At 56.1% G+C, this 14,758-nt stretch overlaps 1 protein-coding gene across 2 annotated transcripts in view; it reads left to right on the top strand.

Moving 5' to 3' along the window:
- The window catches only part of SLC38A10 (solute carrier family 38 member 10), a 46,381-nt gene that overhangs the window by 13,457 nt on the left and 18,166 nt on the right, over positions 1 to 14,758 (top strand). For both annotated transcript variants that reach the window (XM_049635515.1, XM_049635516.1), the window contains exons 7-10: positions 2,103 to 2,205; positions 3,129 to 3,311; positions 7,117 to 7,228; positions 8,287 to 8,393. In XM_049635515.1, coding sequence (XP_049491472.1) covers positions 2,103 to 2,205; positions 3,129 to 3,311; positions 7,117 to 7,228; positions 8,287 to 8,393 — 505 coding nt within the window. The remainder of the gene's footprint in view (positions 1 to 2,102; positions 2,206 to 3,128; positions 3,312 to 7,116; positions 7,229 to 8,286; positions 8,394 to 14,758) is intronic.

Below are 14,758 nucleotides of genomic sequence, written 5' to 3' on the forward strand. Positions count from 1 at the left end.
GGGCATGTATTGTGCCAATCGTAAACTAACGTGGCAGATAAATTTGCTCGTGCTGCTGTGTTTACACCACATGCGGGATCCAAATCGTCACTTCCCGCTTGCTGTCTCTCTTGGCAGCTCGGTTTCCCACCAGAACGTGCTCCACGCTTGCTGTTTAATGTCCCCATTATAATCGGTGACAGAAGTTACGTTCTCTTACCGCGTACCTAGTTACCAGTTGTCCTTTTTGTCTGTGAGTTTGCTTTTTAAAAAATAAACCCGTGGTTGGGCTTTTTGGTGATGGCCACGTAGCAGCCAGCGCACATCCTTTGGGTTTGGTTCTTAGGTCAGATTGTAGGTTCTGGAAGGGTGGTGGGCCCCCATCTTGTTCTGCTGCTTGCAGAGGGCGGCGGCCTGTAGATACGCCCACATTCTCCGTAGTGAGCGGCTGTTGGGGGGCGGGGGGGGGGTCCATGGCGCTTTGAGAGCTCGGCGTGACCAATCTGCCGACGTCCCCATCCTTAACAACACGTGCGTCTGCCAAGGGCAGAGATAGAGCTCTCCCCTCTCACTGCATCTGTGCACCAGAGCGCGTGCAGGACGGGGGCCCCTGCCCGCCATTGCCAGGTGACCGCTAGGGGACCACCAGGCCCTTCCTGTGTGACTGGTCTCCTTCTTGCAGGGACGGGCCAGGTCTCTGCTTGGCCCTTGCTGTCTGGCCCTTTCTGGTCTGACTTCATAGTAACGAGTACCTGGTGCCGCACCACTAGGCTCCGGGGTCCGGAGAAGCAGCCGAGAGAACACTGAGCACAGAGAGGCCCGGAGCCGGTGGAGGCCGCTTGGCGGGGCGGGCGGTCTCGGCGCTCTGCGGAGGGCCGAGGTGGGGCGCCGTGGGTGTCTGTGGCTCCCACTGCCAGGGGCTTCTGGGGCACAGGCGGGATCAGAAGGGGCCACCGCCTTGGCCTTCCCACACCTGCTCGTGCCCACGTGCCGGGCACAAGCCCCTCCGCACAGTCCCTGCAGCTCCTGGTGTGTGCCGGGGGCCGTGGGAGGGAGGTCCCTGTCCGGGGGTCTGACCCCGCTCCCCCGAGTCGGCACTCGCCCGTGTGGACCCCGCCCCGGCCCGGGAGCTGCTCGGTGCCGAGACGTTTGTGTGGTGGCCCCCGCGTGTCCTCTGCCGTGTGGGTGGGCTGCACGGCACGTGCAGCCGGGCGGAGGGGAAGGCGGCCGTACAGCGTGCCCCTGCCCACCGTGGGTGCCCTGACGGGACAGTGCACTCCAGCCGGGCCTTCTCACTGGTTTCCGCTGGCTTTTCGGTGACGATTCCTCTCGCTTTCTTGAAGGTGGTTTGGGGGGTTGGCTCCACTGACCGTTCTGCTTGTCCATTCATTGACGACGATCTTCTGTGTCCTGACGCACCCCTGCCAGCTGGCATCCTGCATTCGTGACCGCTGGCCGTGGCCCCCTTGCCCCCATCCTTACGCCACAGTGCATGGGATGGAGGGTGGCCGCCTCTCCGTCATTCACCCCCAGGACAGTTCCATCCCTGCTGCCTTGTCTGGACGCCGCCCCCCCCCCCCCCCTCCCCGCCCTGCAGCCTCCCCTCCTGGGGCCACACACAGACCTCCCTGTCCCCCCCGCCTCTCCCCACCTGCTTCCCTCCGTGACTCTCTGTTCGCACGGAGCCCGGACGAGTCCCCCTCACACCCAGCAGCTCTGCACTCCTGGCCCTTGGACCGGCCCCGCTTATGTTTGTTTAACTTTCTGTTCTTTTGACGGCAGTGCCCTGATCTGCTTCCTGTTTCTCCTGCGGGCGCGTGCTCTCCAGCGCAGCCCAGCACTCCGCACGGGGGCCACACTCCTGCTCCAGCGGGACAGATGGCCTTTCATCCTGTGGCACTTGTGAAATGTTTACAGAGAGCTCGTTTGGGGGGGTGGGGGGCGCTCCGGGTGCAAGTGGCTGCAGTCCGCCGTCCAAACCGTGGTCAGCCGTGGCCCCGACTTACTGTGGTGGTGGGTGTGGTTGGAAGGTGCTGGAGACTCGACCGTGGACCTGGGAACTAGGGAGCCATGGGGCGTATCTCTCTGGAATCTGCTTGTTGAAGTGGCTTGCGTTTATACAGCCAGGTTCTGCCCACCTACGACAGCCTGGACGAGCCGTCGGTGAAAACCATGAGCTCTATATTCGCCTCCTCCCTCAACGTGGTCACCACCTTCTACGTCACGGTAGGAGCCCTTTCGCGCCCTCTCCTGTCTCCCGCGTCAGGAACGGACTTGGCTCTTGGCCCCTTCCCCCCCATCCCCCCGTCCCCCCCACCCGCCACCAGCCTGGCCCTTTGTTCCTTTCCCACCCAGTGCCCGGTGGCCACGGGACAGACCCCCTCAGCTCGGCTCCACGGCCACCCGCAAGGCCGCTCTGCCCTGGGCGGCGCTGCCGTCGCTCCTGTTCCGGGGGGCGTTTGGGCGTTGGGACCGTTCCCAGGTTGCACTGGCTGGGAGGCTCCTTCGACTTCTCCGAGACCTTTGCCAGTCAGCTGTGGAAGGGGGCATGTCTGTTAATAGAAACTAGAAAGTGTAAAATCGCGGAGGAAGAAAATAACCTCCGATTCCAGCCCCCAGGTGCCGTTACAGTTGACATTTCGGTAGATTTTTTTCCAGACTTCTTAGTGTTCCCATTTGTTCTGGTTTTCGCATCGCACACAAAATCATGGCTGTGCCGAGATCCCAGCTTGTTTCCCCGAGCCTCGCGGCTTCTGCGTCGTGTCGGTTTCTGCAGATGGTCCACACAGATTGTCGTCCACGTGGCGGCCGCTGTGTCCGTCCTCGGGCGAGCACGGTGTGCCCCACGGCTCCCGGGTTTCGGTTTTGCACCAGATGAAGACCGGCCGCCGTGCGGGGCCTGCGGGGCGTCCGGAGGCTTCCTTCCGCTGGGGCGGCTCCGCTTCCCCGGTGCCTGCTGTCCCCGCGGGAAGCTCCCGGAGCCTCGGCAGAATTGAGCCTTCCGGTCGCGGGGCGGGGGGGCGGTTTGCGAGCCAGAGTCCGACGTGCGCCATGGGCTTGCCGGAGCTGCTTGTGCAGGGTTCTGTGGCCGCCTCCGGGGGTGGGGAGCACGGCCCCACCTCCCGCCCTCCGCCGCTGTCCTTCCACAGGTGGGCTTCTTCGGCTACGTGAGCTTCACCGAGGCCACCGCGGGCAACGTGCTGATGCACTTTCCCTCCAACCTGGTGACGGAGATGATGCGCGTGGGCTTCATGATGTCGGTGGCCGTGGGCTTCCCCATGATGATCCTGCCGTGCCGACAGGCCTTGAACACACTGCTCTTCGAGCAGCAGGTAAGGCTCTCGAGGCCCTTCGGACCGCACTTGGCCAGGGAAATACTTTCCTGATCTGAATCGTGTTCTCTTTTGTTGGCTTTTGCTCGGTCTTTTCTTTTCTAGGTGGTGGTAGGGGGAGCTTTTCCTAGTTAAAAATGGAAAAGCTTTGGGACACCCGGGTGGTTCAGGTGGTTGAGCGTCTGACCCTTGATTTCAGCTTGGGCCATGATCCCAGGTCATGGGATCGAGCCCTGCATTGGGCTCCATGCTGAGCGTGGAACCTGCTAGAGATTCCCTCCCTCCCTCCCTCCCTCTCTCTCTCTCTCTCTCTCCCTCCCCCCCCAGCTCATGTATTTGCACATGCGCGTGCTCTTTCTCTCTCTCAAAAAAAATTAAATTAAAAAAATGGAAAAGCTTTGATTAAAGTGAAATCTTTTATAGGGACTTACCTTAATTAAAAAATAATTTTTATATATTTTATATGTTTATTTTGAGAGAGAGGCACACGCGTGCACAGGAGAGGGGCAGAGAGAGCGGGAGAGAGAATCCTATGCAGGCGTGTGCTGTGAGCACCGAGCCCGACCGGGGCTCCATCCTGCGAACTGTGAGATCGTGACCTGAGCTGAAATCAAGAGTCAGCACTCAACTAACTGAGCCACTAGGCACCTTGGAATTTCTTTAATGTTTATTCTTTTTTTTTTTTTTTTTTTTAATTAAAAAAACCAATTTTTAGGTTTACTTACTTTGAGAGAGACAGCACAAGCAGGGCAAGGGCAGAGAGAGCGGGGAACAGAGGATCCAAAGCAGGCTCTGTGCTGACAGCAGAAAGCCCGATGCGGGGCTTAAACCCACAAACCACGAGATCATGACCTGAGCCAAAGTCAGACACTTAACCGACTGAGCCACCCAGGCGCCCCAAATGTTTATTCATTTTTGAGAGAGAGCGTGAGTGGGGTAGGAGCAGAGAGAGAGGGAGACACAGAATCTGAAGCAGGCTCCGGGCTCCAGGCTATCAGCACAGAGCCTGATGTGGGGCTCAAACCCACGAACCGGGAGATCATGACCTGAGCCGAAGTTGGACGCTCAAACGACTGAGCGACCAGGCACCTTGAGATTATTATTACTATTACTTTTTTAAGCCAACTTTGGAGAGAAGAGCTGGAACGAAGGGGTCTGTTCACGTGGGGCGCGTGGAGAGTGTCTGGGCAGCGAAGGCCTGCTCCCGTGACTGTACAGCCCCCTGCTGTCATCCCCAAAACAGCGATGCAGCAGGAAACTGGGCCCTTGAAGCTGTGGAATGTGTGGGAACGTGGAAGAGGCACTTTGTGACGATGGCCAGGTCGGCACTGGGGTCGGCGCCCGGTGCTCTCCATGCTGGTGGAACTTAAAGTTTCAGCAGTTTGACAGAAGCTTCCAGAAGAGGCTGAGTTTCGTTCACTTTCATGTGTGCACTCAGGGCCCTGCTTAGCCCTTTATGAGACGTTTTCCCGTGCATGGGTTGGAACTGGAAGTTTCTCTCGGCTCTGTGTTGCCCAGTCAAAAACAGAAGTTCTGTGTCACAGTTCGTGCCCCAAGTTGTGGGAGTCCCCGTCCTCGGGAGCCCACAGCCTCGCAGCTTCTTTCGCAGCTTCTTTCCGTGGCCGTGTCTTGTGACTCTGGCCTGAGGTCCTTGAGTCCGGTCTGCGGTGTCAGCCAGGACTCCTGGTGGCCGCACAAGTTCCGCGTGAACTGCCGAGGCCGCAGAGCAGGTGGGGAGTTTGGGGTCTTGAACTCCGGGAGACGGGGGGTCCAGTAGCCAGATTGGGGAGGGCGGGCTGCCGGGGCCTCCAGAAGAGCTAGAGTGGGGCCTGCTGTCCACGTGGTTGGCATGCGCTCGAGGCGGCCACCCCCCCAACCCCCCGCCCCCACCGGTGGTGCCACCAGAGACAGCACCTCGTGGCAGAGGCTGAGTCCTGAAGGACTGGCAGTCCTTCCACCTCCGGTTTGTCCCCCTCACCCCCCGTCGTTCAGGTACCTGGGCACCAGGCATGGCACGACGTCGCACTTTGTCCCTTGGGGGTGGTGGCTGGGTCGGCTCCCCGCCCCACCTCTGCACGGTGAGTTGCTCGAGTCCATCTTTCACGGTCTGTTGCCAACACCCGCTTAGTGTATGAGCGGCATTTGTGCCTCTGTATTTAATGCATTTTTATCGTTTACATTATTTTTTTTAACGTTTATTTTGAGAGAGAGACAGAGCGCGAGCGGGAGAGGAGCAGAGAGAGGGGGAGACACAGAATCCGAAGCAGGCTCCAGGCTCCGAGCTGTCGGCACAGAGCCTGTCGCGGGGCTCGAATCCACGAGCAGTGAGATCATGACCTGAGCCAAAGTCGGACACTTGACCGGCTAAGCCAGCCAGGCACCCCAATTTTTATCGTTTAAGAAGTAAAATCCATGGTGGCAGTAGAGGAAATGGTAAATCAAGGGAAAAAACTCAGGTGGCTGGGTGGCTCAGTCGGTCGAGCATCCCACTCTTGATTTCGGTTCAGGTCAGTATCCCGGGGTCGTGGGATCGAGCCCCACGTTGGGCTCCATGCTGAGCACAGACCCTGTTTGAGATTCTCTTTCTCCTCCTCACTGGCTTGTGCTCACGCCCCCCCCCCCCCACCAAAAATAAAGACAAATAAATAATTAAAAAGGTTCTCTCTCTCCCTCTGCCCCCCCCCACTCGCATATTCTCTCTCTAAAATAAAAAATAAAACTTTCAAAAATGAAGAAAGAGACTTCATCTGTGTCTCTCCGTCCTCCCACAGATGACGTGGCAAGCGTGTGTCTCTTTAGAGTCCTTCCCTGAGTGCGCTCCCGTCTGCGAGTGCGTGTCTCCGTGGAAACCGCGAACACCTCCCCGCCCTTGCTCTGGGTCCCAGCTCTTGTGGGTGCTCCGGTCGTTGCGGGGCGTTCACGCGTGACCTCTCGGGGGTGACTCTGTCCCGACCTCCTCCGCACATGGAGCTTCCCCTTCCCCCCCTCATCTTGGAGTCCCGGGGAGGTTTCTAGGCAGGAGTTCTCGGGTCCAGAGGGGTAGCCCTAACACCCCCCCTCGCCAGACCAGATGCGAGCCGTCCTCCTAAGCCGCTCAGAAAGTCGGGCTGCGGCCGTCCTAAGAAAGCCGCCTGCGTCAAGGTCTATTCTGGAAATCGGGTGCTTTGAACTTCTGGTTATGGAAGGTTCTGAGGCTCCCCCGGAGAGGTGTTTCCCAGCCCACGAGCAGGAACCGCGGTCGGCCCCTCCTGTGTGCCCAGCGCTGCTCTGGTGCGCGGGCCTTGGTTACACTGCGCGGCGTCCTTTCCTTCCTCTCGGGCTGCGTGTCCAGCGCCTGGAAGGGACAGTGGGTGGCACCGGGTGGCACGAGGGTGTGCCGGGAGTGGGCGCCCCGGGGCTCCCGCTGCGCTCTGAAGCCATCAGCCGGTGTGCGCGGGGCTGGGGCTGGGCTCTGGTGTCCGTGCGGCCACCACGCGGTGCTGTTCTCCGTCTCTCCCGCGGGTTGCTCTAAAGGAAGACGGAAGGATTTGCCGCTCACGTGTCGAGAAACGGAGTTCTCCAGTTTCCCTTCCCCGCCGGACGTGAGGTGCAGCCTGTGCCTTCCTGGCGTCTCGCCGGTTTGGGTTTCCGGTTCCCAGTCACGTTGCCGAGCCGGGCTGGGCCGCGTCTGGAGCGCGGCTGGCGGCCTCATCCTCGCCCTCGCCCGTCGGCGACACAAGGAAGGGCCCTTTGAGGGCGTCCTGGCTGGAGCGCGGGGAGGAGATCAGTCACTTCGAAACCTTTGTTTTTGTTTTCTTTCACCCAGCAGAAAGATGGCACCTTTACCGCTGGGGGGTACATGCCCCCTCTGCGGTTTAAAGCGCTCACCCTCTCTGTCGTGTTTGGAACCATGGTCGGTGGAATCATGATCCCAAACGGTGAGTGTTGGGGGGAGGCTGCTCCGGGGCCCGATCTCTTGCCGGCTCTCTGCCTGTCCCCCGTCCTCCTGCGTCCCTGTGTTACGCGTAGGGACCCCGGAGCCGTCCCTGCCTGGAGTCTCATTCAACCAGGACACATCCCAGAGTCTCCTGCCACCCTCCCTGGTGTCCTAGAACAGTCTAGACACTCAGTGAATCTTTGGCACCCCAAGAAAAGCGTGGGACGAACGTCTCAGCTTCAGGGAACCACAAGCACACGCAGAAACCTGAGCAGTTGAGCCCTGGGTGGAGATGGAGGTGCGGGGACGCAGGCCCGGTTTGTGGAAACGAGGGGCTACGGCAGCTCTGTGCTCTTGACTCCCGGTTTTGATGACACATCACCGAGGGAGGACCTGAGCGGGGTCTGAGCTCTCAAACGCGTTCTCCCGGACACACAGAGCTTCCTGCCATCGGATACCCGGCGGGGCCTGCGTGCGCTCCCCCCAGGTAACCGGCCAGGCGTCCGCCCTCCACGCGTCCTGGCTTCCACACACGTCCGAGGACCCGTCCTGCTCCGTCTCTCGCCGAGCGAGGTGGAGGGGGTGGTGATTTAAGATGAGCCATCCGAGAAGCCCTTGCTGGACGCCCACGTGCTCTGGGAGGAACCAGGGCGGTGCTCTCGGGGCTCGCTTTGGGCCGGACCCTACGGAGAGACGCCCGCCCCTGCCTCGCCAAGGCCCACGCGGTCGAGGGAGGGAGCCGCGTTGGCCCCGTTTCACTGGCCAGGAACTGAGGTGCAGGCAGCATGGAGCTAGCCTGAGACTCCACGGCCGGGAAGGCGTGGCCTCTTGGCCTCTGGTTCTCCTGGGGCCGCTGGCCCCACGCCGTGCCCCCCTGTAGCCTCGGACGGCGTCCCCTTCAGTGTGGCTGTGGGCACGGGAGGGGTGCCTCCGCTCCCACTCGTGTTCTGGAGGCGTGCGTGGCAAGGGGCTTGCTCGCCTGGGCCTGCCGAGAGCTTTCATTCGGTCCCTTGCCGGAGCCGCTGGCCCTCACCCCTCCCTGTTGCTTCCTGTTCCCAGTGGAGACGATCCTGGGCCTCACGGGCGCCACGATGGGAAGCCTCATCTGCTTCATTTGTCCGGCTCTGATCCATAAGAAAATCCACAAGAACGCCCTTTCCTCCCAGGTGAGTGTGGCTCGGCCCCACGGGCTGGGTCTGGGCTCGGGGCGAGGCGGGGGGTCGTGCTGTCCCACGAGGGCTTCTCAGGAGGCGAGGTCCTTGGTCCGGATGGCGCAGGAGGCACAGGGTCAGGCCACACCGCTGCCATGCGGACGTGGGGAGGTTCCCGGGGGCCAGGTGTGTGTGTCGCACCAGCTTCCTCAGCCGAGCGCCGGATACCGGAGTGCTTTTGTGCGACCGTGTGTCTGGACGGTGAGTGGCGCTTCCGTGAGTGCGTGTGTGCTGCACGCTTCGCACCCCTCCCCCAGCTCCCCCCTCCCCACCCCCCCCGCCGCGGCGCCCCCACTGTCTCCCTGGACCGCGTGATGGGGTGCCCTCTGCCACGTGGAGACAACTGTGACGACTGTGTGTGTGCCCGAGTGCTGGGATAGACTTGCCTCTTGCTGGGCACAGGGATAGACTTGCCTCTTGCCACCTGGTAGGGGCTTGCTGAGTTCTTCCCCTCCGGTGTGGTTTGGTGACTGTTTCAGGAGTACCATGTACTATGCATACAGCAGAGCCCCTAATTCTCTGCGCACAGCCTGACCCCTTGCTAAGTGAACCCAGCCACAGAGCCACCGTCCGTGGCAGGTTTAGAACATTCCAGCACTCGAAGGCTCCCTGGGGTGCCTCACAGTCTTTCCCCTCCAAAGGTTACTGCTCGTCTGTCTTCTGACCTCTTGGAAAAACTTTGCGTGTCTTCGAGTTGGGGTAAATGGAGTCTAACAATGCGTGTTTGTGTACGTCTGGCCTCCTTACCCAAGCGTCACATCTGTGGCCAGCTGTGTCGCCGCGGGGTCGGGCAGCTTGCCTCTTCTTGCTGCGTGACATCGCATGGTTCCCCCAGGGCAGACGGTGGGACCCTCCACGAGACTCTTCTGTGATGTGCGTGCAGCACGTCGGTGATTCACTGAGGCAGGGGTAGCGGGTCCCGGGCTTACGTCCCCCCGGCTTCGGCAGCTTTTGCCAAACTTCTGCCAGTTTTCCAAAAGTGGTCTTCTGGCCCCACATTAGAATTCCAGTTGCTTCTGCATCTGCTGTCCTGGTCACAGATGCTAGTCCTTCCGAGGGCTGTGCGGTGGCACCTTGTGTGGGTTTTAATTTGCAGTTCCCATGGGGCGTCTGCGTGGCTCAGTCAGTTGAGCGACCAACTTTGGCTCAGGTCACGATCTCACAGTTTGTGAGTTCGAGCCCCGCGTCGGGCTCTGTGCTGACAGCTCGGAACCTGGAGCCTGCTTCGGATTCTGTGCCTCCCTCTCTCTCTGCCCCAACCCACTCGCATTCTGTCTCTCTCTCTCTCTCTCAAAAATAAATAAACATCAAAAAAGTTAAAAAACAAATTTGCAGTTCCCAGATGACTAGTGGTGTGGAGCCCCCTCACATGGGCATGTCCGCCGTGGGAGCCTCTGTGACTGCCTTTCACGTCTTGTCCCGTTTCAGCTAGTGGGTTGTTGGTCTTTCTTTTTATAAACAGTTTTTTTTTTTAATTTTAAAAATTTAATTTAGTTTATTTATTTTAGAGAGAAAAAGAAAGTGGCACAAGGGACATAGGGGGAGAGAGAGAGAGAGAATCCCATGAAGGGCAGAGAGAGAGGGAGAGAGAGTGCAGAGCCGGAAGCGGGGCTCGAGCTCACGAACCGTGAGATCATGACCTGAGCCGAGGTTGGATGCTTAACCGACTGAGCCACCCAGGCGTGCTGTCTTTCTCTTAATGATTTTGTGGAAGTTCTTAGAAGATTCCGGATCTAAATCTTTTTTCAGAAATACCTACTGCAGATGTTTTCGCTCTTGGCAACCTTTTCACTTTCTTCATGATACCTTTTGACCAACAGCTGTTCTTAATTTTTTTCTATTTTTTTTTTTTAACATTTATTTTTTTAATTTTTGAGACAGAGAGAGACAGAGCATGAGCGGGGGGAGGAGCAGAGAGAGAGGGAGACACAGAATCCGAAGCAGGCTCCAGGCTCTGAGCTGTCGGCACAGAGCCCAACGCGGGGCTCGAACTCACGAACCGTGAGATCATGACCTGAGCCGAAGTCGGACGCTTAACCGACCGAGCCACCCAGGCACCCCCAGCTGTTCTTAATTTTAGTGTACTTCAGTTTGTCACCCTTCTTTTGCTGGGTGCTTTTTATGTGCTGTTTTAGAAACGTGTGCTCACTGCAGGGTCCTACGGATAGCCTCCCGTGTTAGACTCTGGAAGCTTTTATCATTCACATTCAGACGCACACTCTGTCTGGAACGGATGGGGAGGTAGGGTGAGGGCTTCTAGCTGATTGCACCCTCTGTCCCCGCCACTGAGGTGGCCCTGCTATCACCGGTCACCTGTGCCCTCAGGGGACTGCCGGGGACGCCTCTGGGGCTGGTCTGTCCGGCTGTCCTGGTGCTGGCGTGGCCCTGCTCCGAGTGTGGGGGCTTTACAGTGAGTCTGCACGTCAGGCAGCGGGAGCTCCTTCCTTCGTTCTTCTGCAAGGGGGTCCCCGCTGTCTCTGTGTCAGTTTTCAGCCCCCTCCACACAGCCGTGTTGGGTTTCGATGGGGTTGCAGCAAACCATAGACGCAAGAACCGCTACCGCCCTTCACGGCACAGCGTTTCCTCATTTTCGTTCTGTCTTCTTTGCCCACGGTTTCTCTTTAGATTTCCAGACCTTTGGGGTTCCTGGTAACCTTTTGTGCTACTGTTTTCAAGCACGATCCCCTTGCGGTCGGAGAACATACGCTGAAGAACTTGAATTTCAGCGCTTTGACATTTCTGAGGCCTGTTTTGTGTCCCAGCACGTGGTCTTCTCCAGTGGATGCTCAGGGCCTGTGGGTGGTTAGACCATTTACTGACTGCGATTTTCAGATCTTACGTGGTCTTGCTCGTTTTTTGACCTTGTGTATCAGTTAAGGGAAAGATAGGACAAGTCAGGCCGTAATTGTAGGTTTGTTTATTTCTCCTTTTAGGTGTATCAGTCTTTGCTCTTTATCTTGAAGCTATGTTATTAGGAGCATATCGTTTTAGGCTGGTTGTTTCTTGTTAAAACTAACCCTTTTTGGGGCGCCTGGGTGGCTCAGTCAGTTGAGCAGCCAGCTTCAGCTCAGGTCATGATCTCGAGGTTCGTGAGTTCGAGCCCCGCATTGGGCTCTCTGCTGTCAGTGCAGAGCCCGCTTGGGATCCTCCGTCCCCGCTCTGTCTCTGCCCCTCCCCTGTTTGTGCTCTCAAAAATAAACAAACATTTAACATTTTTTTTTTTAAACCCAACTAACCCTTTTTCCTGTGAAATGTCTCTTTTTATCTTTGGGACTGCTTCTGTCCTTAAAGTTGGTCTTGTCTGATATAGCGTGACTAACTTGACTTTGCTTTGGATTAATATTTACACAGTATAGTTTTCTATCCTTTTTTGATCTCTCTATGCTTTTTATATCTGTGGTATGTCTTAGATAACAGCATGTAGTTGGCTTTTGTAGTGTTTTGTTTTTATCCAGTTTGTTAATAAGAGTATTTAAGATTAAAAAAAAAAAAGAGTAAGATTTTTTTTTTTTTTTTAACATTTATTTATCTTTGAGAGACAGAGAGAGACAGAGTATGAGCAGGGGAGGGGCAGAGAGGAAGGGAGACACGGAATCCGAAGCAGGCGCCAGGCTCCAAGCTGTCAGCACAGAGCCTGAGGCAGGGCTCGAACCTACAAACCATGAGATCATGACCTGAGCCGAAGTCGGATGCTTAACTGACTGAACTACTCAGGCACCCCAAGATTTTTTTATAGGGAATATAATTACTGATTTGGGGGGGATTAAAACTTCCATCTTACTCTTTGTTTTTTATTTGTCCCATCTGTTCTTTTTTTGTTTGTTTCTTTCTTGCTGACTTTTGGATAAGTCAGGCATTTTAAGTATTCGTCTTTTTTTTTTTTTTTTAATTTTTTAATGTTTATTTTTTTGAGAGAGAGATGGAGTGTGAGCAGGGGAGGGGCAGAGAGAGAGGGAAACACAGAATCCAGAGCAGGCTCCAGGCTCTGAGCTGTCAGCACAGAGCCCGATGCGGGGCCAAACCCCTGAACCACGAGATCATGACCTGAGCCAAAGTCGGACAATTAACCGACTGAGCCACCCAGGTGCCCCTTAAGTATTCACCTTTTTATTTTTCTCTTAGCTGGAGTTGCACATCTCTGTTCTAATGGTTATACAAGGCAGTTTAATATGGATCTTAGAGTTGGCTATAAATTATTTTTACCATTTCCCGGATAAGACAAGTATCCCATGATATTTTGCCTCGGTTTACCTTCCTTTAGCCTTTGGTGCTGTTGTTTTTGTGTATTTTAGTTTTAAAACTTCTTTTTTATGTGTATTTTAATTACATATACATTTTAAACATCACAAGATACCGTTACTGTTTTAAGTTGTCAGTGTTATTTATATTGATCCTTTGCAGCCTCTTGGTTTTCTGTCACTTGGTCCTGTCTTCTGGTGTGCTTGGTAGTTTCTGTTTGAGAACTGGTAGAGATTCTGAAAGATGCTGCCTTCCAGCAGACAGAGGATGGGCAGGAGGCCCGTATTCAGTTGAGGTGAGTCTGTTTGTGGTTTGCCTCACTCCTAGGGCACAGCCCTTCCAGGGTCTCAGCTCAACGCCATCGCCCTCACACTGCTAAATTCTCCGCTTAGCTTTGATTTTCTTGGCAGGTGCTCCTTGCACCTCTCTGCGTAGCTGGTAGCTGGCATGTGCCTTGGGGAGAACTGCACGTGGGGTATGGGTGCCCTTCTCCAAGGATGGGGGCGCTTGAGTTCTGGATGCTGGAGCGCCCACACCCCTAGCCCCTGGTGCCCGCCTTGCATGTTGTGCCAGCTCCAGGCTGCTGCTCTCTTGCCTGGTGCTCAGTGCCACGGGTCGGGAGGAGCTGGGGCCTCTGTGCTGGCCTCCATCCTCACGGGCAGTCTCAGTGGCCCAGGTTGTCTGCCGCTATCTTCAACTCGGTGATTTTAGTGAGTTCTGGGAATTAACTAGCCCATGACTGCCAGATTGCACACGTTTTTTCCTTCATCAAGTCCCAGAGCTTTAGTCCCTCAGACTCTTATAAGGGAAAAAAGTCATTGTTAGAAAGGCCCACCTCTCAGTATGATTTTTAAAAATTCTTTTCCTCGGTTCTAGTACTGTCATGACTTCGTTTTTTTCCCCTTTGAATCTTTGATCATCTGTGTCTTATTTTGGGGTAAGAAGCAAAGCCAACTCATTAGCTGTCGCTCTGTCCCCGACGTGCCATGTTACTGCTCCCACGTATATAGATGCTTGCGTGTGCATGGGCCTCACGTGGGACTTGCATTCAAAGGTACCGCTGGTGGGGGTGCCTGCGTGGCTCAGTCAGTTAAGCCTCCCACTTCGGCTCAGGTCATGATCTCATGGTCTGTGAGTTTGAGCCCCACGTCGGGCTCTGTGCTGACAGCTCAGAGCCTGGAGCCTGCTTCGGATTCTGTGTCTCCTTCTCTTTCTGCCCTTCCGCCTCTCATGTGCACGTGCACTCTCTCTCTCTCTATCTCTCAAAAATAAATACACATTAAAAAAATTTTAAAAAACAACAAAAAAGTATCTCTGGCCTGCCCTGTCGTGCAGCCATCCACGCTGCTTGCTGCCATGGCCCCTGGTAGCACAGGGGCCCCTGCACTGTGACGCATCGTTCTGGAGACTTTTTTTAAAATTTGGATCCAACTATTTTTTTTAAGGCGTATTTATTTTTAGTAATCCTACACCCAGTGTGGGGCTTGAACTCAACCACCCTGAGATCAAGAGTCACATGCCCACCCCCGTGGCCTCCTGACTGAGCCAGCTAGGCACCCTGCCCTGGAAACGTTTTAATTCTGATCTCTTGTCCTCATTCTTATTAATGACGTTTCTGGATGTGCTCGCCTGTGCATTTTCCATATGAATGTTCGAATTAGCCGATCTGACTCTTAACAAAACTAAATCCAGCTTTTTGGTTTTTGGTCGAGTTGGAATTCACTGAAACTGTAGGTTAATTTGGAAAGTGCCATCTTTCCGCTCTAGCTGATCTGCAGTGTGTACGGAGCAGCCTTCCTGGGCGTCCCAGGGTGTGGTGTCCTGTCCGCCTCTCCCAGGCTGTCCCGTGCGTCTGCGCCACCCGGATCTCCTTTTCTGCAAAAGCTCTTCTCCCTGCTTGTGTGTAGGGGCCTGTCTCCTTCACATGCCAGCTCTTTACCCACCGTACAGGGTCTCTGATAATCTCACCTCCTCCTTTCCAGGGGTTACGACTTCTCTTTCCTCGTGTGCGTGTCCTGCCCCTCTGGCCGTGGTGCTGGCAGTGGGCGGGGCTGGCAGTGGGCGGGGCTGGCAGTGGGCGG

Source organism: Panthera uncia, chromosome E1 (genome assembly GCF_023721935.1).
Source record: "Panthera uncia isolate 11264 chromosome E1, Puncia_PCG_1.0, whole genome shotgun sequence".
NCBI classification, from domain to species: Eukaryota; Metazoa; Chordata; class Mammalia; order Carnivora; family Felidae; genus Panthera; species Panthera uncia.